General features: G+C 59.3%; 1 protein-coding gene across 1 annotated transcript; it reads left to right on the top strand.

The window, feature by feature from the left end:
- The first annotated feature begins 369 nt into the window (after positions 1-369).
- On the top strand, positions 370-2,790 carry ELFN1 (extracellular leucine-rich repeat and fibronectin type III domain containing 1). The gene has a single exon (XM_006889607.1). It carries the CDS (start codon positions 370-372, stop codon positions 2,788-2,790), a length of 2,421 nt encoding a protein of 806 aa, XP_006889669.1.
- The last annotated feature ends 6,056 nt before the right edge of the window (positions 2,791-8,846 follow it).

Genomic DNA, 8,846 nt, shown 5'->3' on the forward strand with positions numbered 1-8,846 from the left:
CCTTCCCCCCTTGGCCTGGGAGCAGAGCAGGTGGGCGTCCCCTGCACCAGGCAGCACACAGCCAGCGGTCTCCTCCCGACATCTGTGACATAACAGTCACAGGAAGCTCTACTGGGACAGGCCACATCCCACGCTGACCATCTCTCTCTCTTGTCTTGCAGGAGGGACCGACCAGGAGCCAAGCAGTGCTCGGAACACTAGAGCTAATGGAGAAGACCGTCAGCCGAGAAGGGGACACTCTGGCTCCCCGTGTGACCATGTGCTCAGGGACAGGGCACCCCTGAGTGTGTCTCTCAGTCCCCCCAGGGCTGCGCCAGCCCCACCCCAACTCTCCGGGCGGGTGAGCGGGCTCCCCCTCGAGGCGTCCCCATGGCTGGGGGTGCACTGTGGGTGTGCATGGTGGCAGGTCTGCTCCTGCACGCGGGTGGGCTGGCACGTGGCGACTGCTGGCTCATCGAGGGCGACAAGGGCTTTGTGTGGCTGGCCATCTGCAGCCAGAACCAGCCCCCATACGAGGCCATCCCGCAGCAGATCAACAACACCATCGTTGACCTGCGGCTCAATGAGAACCGGATCCGCAGCGTGCAGTATGCCGCCCTCAGCCGCTTTGGCAACCTCACGTACCTCAACCTCACCAAGAACGAGATCGGCTACATCGAGGACGGCGCCTTCTCTGGCCAGTTCAACCTGCAAGTGCTGCAGCTGGGCTACAACCGGCTCCGCAACCTGACGGAGGGCGTCCTGCGCGGCCTGGGCAAGCTGGAGTACCTGTACCTGCAAGCCAACCTCATCGAGGTGGTCACGCCCAGCGCCTTCTGGGAGTGCCCCAACATCGTCAACATTGACCTGTCCATGAACCGCATCCAGCGGCTGCACAGCGCCACCTTCGCTGGCCTGGCCAAGCTGTCGGTGTGTGAGCTGTACAGCAACCCGTTCTACTGCTCCTGCGAGCTCCTGGGCTTCCTGCGCTGGCTGGCTGCCTTCACCAACGCCACCCACACCTACGACCGCGTGCAGTGCGAGTCCCCGCCGCTCTACTCCGGCTACTACCTCCTGGGCCAGGGCCGCCACGGCCACCGCAGCATCCTGGCCAAGCTGCAGTCCGTGTGCACTGACGGCTCGTACACGGCCGAGGCCAGCGCTCCCCTGCCCGGGCCGCGCCGCTCACCGCCGCCGCCGCCCCCGCCGCCAGAGCCCAGTGACGCCGCCTGCTCGGAGGAGGAGTGCTTCTCTGGGGACGGCACCACGCCGCTGGTGGCCCTGCCCACGCTGGCCACGCAGGCTGAGGCGCGGCCCCTCATCAAGGTCAAGCAGCTGACCCAGAACTCAGCCACCATCACGGTGCAGCTGCCCAGTCCGTTCACGCGCATGTACACGCTGGAGCAGTTCAACAACAGCCAGCCGGCCACCGTGTCCCGGCTGACCAAGGCCCAGGAGGAGATCCACCTGCCCAACCTCTACACGCGCACCAACTACACCTACTGCGTGGTGTCCACCAGCTCGGGCCTGCGCCACAACCACACCTGCCTCACCATCGGCCTGCCCAAGCCGCCCAGCCCGCCCAGCCCGCTGCCCAGCCCGTCCACCGCCACCCACTACATCATGACCACGCTGGGCTGCCTCTTTGGCATGGTGCTGGTGCTGGGAGCCGTGTACTACGGCCTGCGCAAGCGCCGGCGCCGCGAGGAGAAGCACAAGAAGGCGGCGGCGGCAGCCGGCAGCCTCAAGAAGACCATCATCGAGCTCAAGTATGGCCCCGAGATGGAGGCGCCCGGCCTGCCCCCGCTGCCCCAGGGCTCGCTGCTGGGCCCCGAGGGCGTCACCCGCATCCCCTACCTGCCCGCAGCCGCCGCGGCCAGCGAGGTGGAGCAGTACAAGCTGGTGGAGGGCGGAGAGACGCCCAAAGCCACGAAGGGGAACTACATCGAGGTGCGCACGGCCGAGCAGGCCGAGCGGCGCGACTGTGAGCTGGGCGCGCCCGGGCCGGACAGCCAGGGCTCCGCCAACGAGATCTCCACCATCGCCAAGGAGGTAGACAAGGTCAACCAGATCATCAACAACTGCATCGACGCACTCAAGTCCGAGTCCACCTCCTTCCAAGCGCTCAAGGCCGGCGCCGTGGCCACGGCAGAGCCGCAGCTGGTGCTGCTGTCCGAGCCGCTGTCCGGCAAGCACAGCTTCCTGTCCCCCGTGTACAAGGACTCGCTGGCACGCGGGCTGCAGCGGCACCACAGCGTGGAGGCCGCCTCCTCGGCCGGCGCCGCCGTGCGCAGCCCGCGCGCCTTCCGCGCCGAGGCCCCGGCCGAGGCCAAGTACATCGAGAAGACTTCGCCAACAGCCGACGCCATCCTCACTGTGACCCCCGCCGCCGCCATCCTGCGCGCCGAGGCCGAGAAGCTGCGGCAGTACGCCGAGCACCGGCACTCGTACCCCGGCTCCCACCCCGCCGAGCAGCCCGCGCCGCCGCCGCCACCGCCCCACGAGGGCCTGGGCGCGCGCAAGGTCTCCATCCTGGAGCCGCTGGCCCGTGCGCGCGCGCGCGAGCTCGCCTACTCCCAGCTGTCTCCGCAGTACCACAACCTGAGCTACTCGTCCAGCCCCGAGTACACCTGCAGGGCCTCCCAGAGCATCTGGGAGCGCTTCAGACTGAGCCGGCGGCGCCCCAAGGATGACGAGGAGTTCATGGCGGCCGGCCACGCCCTGCGCAAGAAGGTCCAGTTCGCCAAGGACGAAGACCTGCACGACATCCTGGACTACTGGAAAGGCGTGTCGGCCCAGCACAAGTCCTGAGCCCGCGGCCAGGTCTCGCCCGCCCCACCCCTGCAAAACTGTGATGCCCACTGGACCAAATAGGACACACGATCCACAGCAGCTATCTGTAACCCAGAGACTCACCGCGAAACCTGACGCACGCGCGCGCACACACGCGCGCACACGCACACCCCCCCCAAGCCCGGTCCCTATAGGGACCGCGGGAGGGGGGTCGCTGGCACTTGCAGCGACGAGCTGGCTCGTGGTCTGCTCTGAGACCCTCTCACTGGGGCGAGCGGGGTGTCCACATCTACACTGTGCTCGCACGCACACGTACACACACGCACACGCAAGCACACACCCGCGCGCACGTACACACGTACATGCGTGCACATGTACACATGCGCGCACGTACACGCACACTCACATACACAGGCACACATGCGCGCACAAGTACACACGCCCATGTATGTATGGGCGCACACAGTACACACATGCACGTACACACACGCACACACACATACACACACGGGCGCCGCACACGTACACACGCACACGTACGCACGCACACAAGCGCGTGCACACGCACACACACGCGCACACAAGGGACTTCAGAAAACTGTGGCTTGGGAGTGGGGGGTGGGGGGTGGGGAATTTTTTTTCATTGATTTTCCTTTTTTTAAAATTCTTTGCCTTTTTCTTTTCTTCTCTATTTTCTTCCTTTTTTAAATAATAATAATAATAATAACAACAATAATAATAATAATACTACAAATAATAAAAGCGAAGTTCTTTTAAACAGACATAGAACAAACACCGTGGTGAGGGGCGCGGCCTGGCATGAGCTCCCCGTCTGTGGTTTTCCGTGGATTCTCCGTCCAGTCCGTGTCTTTGTCTCCACCTCCAACAGCCACAGAAGGGCTGAGCGGATGCAGGACCGTCCTGGAGTGCAGGGTGACAGATGTAGTGGAGGCCGCTCAGCGCCAGCTGGGGTGGGAGGGCGGTGCCGGGCTGGGAGCCTGTCACCAGCCCGCACCACGCTCTTTACTGTAGTCGTCCTATTGTACAGAAAAAAATTATTTCTATATTTGCAATGTTTGCTGTAAAATGAGAAAGAAAAAAAAGGACTATGTCTATTAAAAAAAATCTGCAAAAGAAAACCTCCTGATTCTTGTTTGTGTTGTGTTTTGACTGGGGCATTAAGAAAAGATGGGGTTTCTGTTAGGGCTGTCCTAGGGGGCTGAAGTTTGATGCTGGCCTCGGTGTAGGGAGCCTCAGGCTTCAGCTGGGGTCACCACAGCTGGGGTGCTTTCTTCGAGAAAGAAGGGGTGACCATGATGGAGGGGTGGGTGGCCATCAGGACCTTGGAGATGGAGGCCTGTGAACCCTTGAGATCCCTCCACCACCTTGACCTCTCCTCAGGCCATCTTGTCCATCCCTCTGCCTCAAACTGCCTGCGCAGCTGTGGCCCCAGATTCTGAGAGAGTAAGTGGTTTGTGTGCAAAGACACAAGGCAATAGGTGACTTTAAAATCTCCAGCCTGAGAAAGTCCCTCTCCAAATCTGCCCTGAGTGCTTCTTGCTGTTAAAACCACAGATCTCTCCCTTCAGGAACCAGAAGATAGCATGGAGCAGCAGACGTCACTTGCAGGCCATTGGAGCACCCATTGGCTGGGGGGGCGGGGGGTACCCAGGGATTGTTGCTACCCCAGGGCTGGGCTCCCTACTGAGCTGCCTCTGGAGGTGAGGGTGGCCAGGCTGTCAGGGAAGGGGCATATCTCCTCCCCCCAACACTGGAGCCCTCAGATGGGATCCCCAACTTCTCTTCCTCTTCCTCTTTGCTGGGGAGTCAGACCAACGCCTAGCTGACCTTTAGCTGGGGGTCTTCGGCTGTAAATGGCTCAGGGAAAGATTGTTCGTATGACTCCTTGGGGGACTCGAACTAGCAGAGATGTGTATCCCTTGAGCTAGCAGTGCAGCTCCCTGAGGACTAGGGGTTGTTGTGTGCCACTGAGTCAGAACTGACTCTTAATTGACCCTCCACTGGGTTTTCAGAGTCTGTTAGTTGCATGGGAGGAAATTCCCCTTCTATCCCCTGTGGAGCACCTAGTGGATTCAGACTGCCAGCTTTGGGGATTATAGCGCAGCTTCTTACCACTAGGCCACTGGTATTAAACCTTTCAAGGTCAAAGCAGATACCGTTCTTGACCTGGTAGCCTCTCCTGTCTAAGGGCTGTGGTTGGTGAACCACAAGCTTCCTCCCTCCTTCTAGAGCAAATCCCCCCACAGTCTGAACTTCTGACAAAGCCCCACAGGACCCTAGGCAGGGGCTGGAGCAGGAGCCCTGAGGCAATGGGGAGCCCTGGAAGGCTCTAGAGTGGGAGCAGAGCTGTGGAAGCAGGTTTTCAGTATTCGACAAATCACCCAGAAAGGACTCTGGTCTCCAGCCTGATTGGCAGGTGGGCCCAGGAAGGGGGAAGGTGGGTGGGGTTGGGACTAGCAGCCTCTGCTCGCATACCCTCTGTGACAGGGGGCTCATCATTCTTCCTCAGAAGTCTCCAGCTCAGAATCCTTCTTGAGAGAAACTCAGTGATCTCCCAAGGGCCCACACTGAGTCCCAGACCCCTGGAACTGCGATCATGGTTGGGCTGGCCGGTAGGCTGTGAGCCCAGGGTGTCATGGGTCCTGTACATCTGGCATTGTTCCTAAGACACCTGCCCCAGGAGGGTTCTGGCTGCGGCTGCCTGAGCCCTTCATGTGCCACTCTGAGTGGACCACTTCCCCAGTGACCCAGCTCTGGGGTTAGCGGGCCCCTTCCCTCTTCTGAGCTTCTCAGCACAGGAGCAGGTGGAAGACAGGTGAGGCTCAGGGGAGCACCAGCAGGAGGTGCTCAAGGCTGGGGATGGGGGCTCAGAGAGAGGCCACCTTGTCCAAGGTCACACAGCGGTTAGCATGTCCTGGTCACAAGGCAGGTGGTGACCATGCTTCCAGGCTGCTGTTTCTATCTCCCCAGGAGATAGTGCCAGCTATTTATAGGGAGCTAGGTGAGTGACGGGCACTGGGGTGGGTGCCCACCTCGGCAGCAGGGTGGCTGCAAGACAAGGGAGCCACCACCACCAGAGCGCCCAGGGGGCCCCACCTGTGGGCCTGCGTATACAGGGGGACAGGCAGGACCTGAGTAGTCACAGAGCCTTGTCCAGACGCTCTGACGCACCAAGGTACGACAGGCATTGCTGAGTGGGAAGAGCCTGGAGGACTTCCTGGAAGAAGTGGCATTTGGTCAGTGGAGAAATGATCTGGCAGTCTGCTCCTGTAAACCCCCCACCACGTCCTTGACTGTCACATGGAGTGTCTGTGAGCTGGAATTGACTCCAGGGTACACATCCCCCCATGGGGAGGGGGCAACGTCAGTGAGGCAGCCCTGAGGCGCTGTCCTCCATCCTGGGGAGTACCCGGAGGTCACTTTTCACTGTGCCAGTGACTCCCCTGCTCTGAAGGGCTCCGTTATTCCAGTGGGATGTTGACACCCGCCCTGTTCTCCAGCGTGAGGGAGTGGGGTGTGGGACACAGGCGGAAGGTTGGCTCAGTCCTTCGCTGCTACAGCAACACCACAGAACTGGTGTCCTCATGCCCTGTATACGTGTCTGCCTGCTGGCGGCTGGGGCTCACTGGGGCTGCTTTGTCCACCTGTCTGGGACTGCTGGGGCAATGGGAGGGTGGCCTTGTCCATCTGTCTTTTCTCTCCAGTTCATGGCACCTGCAGGCAACAGAGCAGAGCCGGCTCCCTAAGCTCCAAGGCCGAGATCTTACAGGACAGGCCGCCATAGCTTTTGTCCTTTGGGGCTGCTCTGCAGTTTGAATGGGCGGTCTTTCCACTGGACACTGGCTTCTTGCAGCCACAGGCTTCAACCTCAAACTCCCTGCCTCGCAGCCATCACATCAGAACACACAGCTGACCCTCCCTAGCTCCCCAAGGCTGTGAGTCCCCTGAGGGGAGCATGCCCAGCTTCGGCCCTCAGAGCAGCGGGCAGATTTGAACAGCTTGACTTTGGATTGGTAGCACAAAGCCACTGGGCCACCAGAGCTCTCAGTGACTAAGGATTTGTTCTTGTCACATACTGTCAAATTGAGACTGACTCATACCTTCATTGGTTTCTGGGCCTTAAGTCACATGGAAGCGGGCTGTTCACCACTGGTCATTCGAATAGGCACAGAGACCCCACCTGGGGTTAGCAGTGTGATGCCATCCAGCCTGGGCCCCCAGAGCACCCTCATCCACAGGTGGACACTAGGATCCCAGAGCATACGGGGTGGGAGAGACACAGCTGGATCCCTCAGTGCTGGGGAAACGTGAGAAACAAAGCCTGGAGGTGTGCCCTGCCTCAGTCCCCTAAAGGGCCTTTCCAGGAGGGTTTGCCCACAGAGGCCGCAGAGGAAGACTGTGGAGTCAGACCCCTGAGTCAGGAGGTGACAAGCAGAGACTTCTCACGGAGAAATCCCAGGCTCGAGGGCACCAGCCTGAAATGACCCCCAGAGTGGCCTGGGAGGGACTCGTGTGACCACCTTCTCTCCTGCCAACCTCCCAGCTCCTTCCTGACTGCCCAATGCACCTCCAGAAAATGAGAAATCACAGAGCCTGGGCCAGGGGACATCTAGTCTCCAAAGGACTGGGTGAGGAGGGTGCAGAGGGGCTGGACAGGCCAGCAGGGGTGCCCCTAGGGGTGAGAGTGAGGCAGTGGGCAGGTCCAATGCAGTGCCAGGTGCAGGGATGGGGAGAAGGCTGGGGGGCTTCCTGGAGGAGGTCCTCATTCACCGTCCTCAGGGATAAAAAGGAGCTAGGCGAGACAGTGAGGGGGAGAAAGGAAGGGGCTTTCACAAAGAGGCTGGATGAAGCCAAGTGCAGCTCTGTCCCCTCCCCCAGCCAGAGGGGAGCAGAGACAGGGATAGGCTGGCTGGAGGCAGGCGGAGGTCAGAGACTGGACAGGCTGGCTGGCCTGAACAGGACTCTGGTGGCCGGTCTTACAAGATACAGAAATTAGATCTCAGCCCTGGGCTGAGAGTCATTGACAGTGTTTTATAGAATAATAACTTTTATTGATTTTGTTCTTATTTCCAAAATAATCCTTTTATTACACAAACCTCAGAAAACAGTTAAACACAAAGAGGAAAAAGATATCCCTCGCTATGATCTCCCTTAGAATGAGCAGGCTAATGTCCTTGGTGTCCCCTTTCGAACCATCCTCTCGAAAGCTGCAGGCACTCCATGTGGTCTGTGCTGTCACCCCCTCCTCTCCCTGCGTACCCCGGTCAAGTGTGGGTGTGCTGCGTGAAGACCCCAAGCCCAGCCTGTTTGTGTGGAGTCTGTTCTGCTCCTTGGTGATAGTCACAGAAGGTCACAGAGCAGTCAGTGACGTCCGAGTTCTCTTGGCTGCAACCTTCCAGAAGCAGCTCAGTGGGATGTCTGTGTTCAGGGCCTTTAGCTGAGTTTGAACCACCTTCTTTAGGTTTGCAGCCGAGAGCAAGCTCTTGGCCCCACCTGTGGAGTCCTGGTGGGAGGAAGAAGGGTGGGTTTGTAGGAGCCAGGGGTGAGGGACCTTGAAGATTCCTAGGAGAGAGGAGGAATCACCAGATTTGAACAAGAGGGGACAGGAGGGTCACTTGGGTGTGAGGTGGCCATGGACAGACAGCTGGAGGAGCTGCGACACGGAAGGACAGAGTAGACGTGGAAGCAGGCATTGGGCATGTCAGAACCTCATCTTCTCAACACCTTTCCTGTTCACTGTGTTGACTTTTAGCTAGCTAGGCTTTATGAAAGTTGTATAAAGGCTTTCAATTGGAAACACAGAATCACAGGAAGTTGGAAATGTAGTGCTGAGAGTCACCTTGATTCTTCTGTTGGTAACATTTTATGTAACTGTAGCATCAGAAGGAAACAGGAAACTGTATGTGCCTGGGGACAGTGTTGCTAATTAGCCCAGGGTTCCTCAGGTCTACCAGCTTTTAAATCAGTGTGTGTGTGTGTGTGTGTGTGTGTGTGTGTGTGTGTGTGTGTGTGTTGTTCTCTCTCTCGTCCCCTCCCCTCCCCTCTCTCTCTCA

The sequence above is a fragment of the Elephantulus edwardii genome, unplaced genomic scaffold (genome assembly GCF_000299155.1).
Source record: "Elephantulus edwardii isolate Elephantulus edwardi_28Jun2011 unplaced genomic scaffold, EleEdw1.0 scaffold00080, whole genome shotgun sequence".
Lineage (NCBI taxonomy): Eukaryota > Metazoa > Chordata > Mammalia > Macroscelidea > Macroscelididae > Elephantulus > Elephantulus edwardii.

Excerpts from the sequence above, each read along its gene's own strand:
- ELFN1 (XM_006889607.1), top strand. The coding sequence starts at position 370 with ATGGCTGGGGGTGCACTGTGGGTGTGCATGGTGGCAGGTCTGCTCCTG.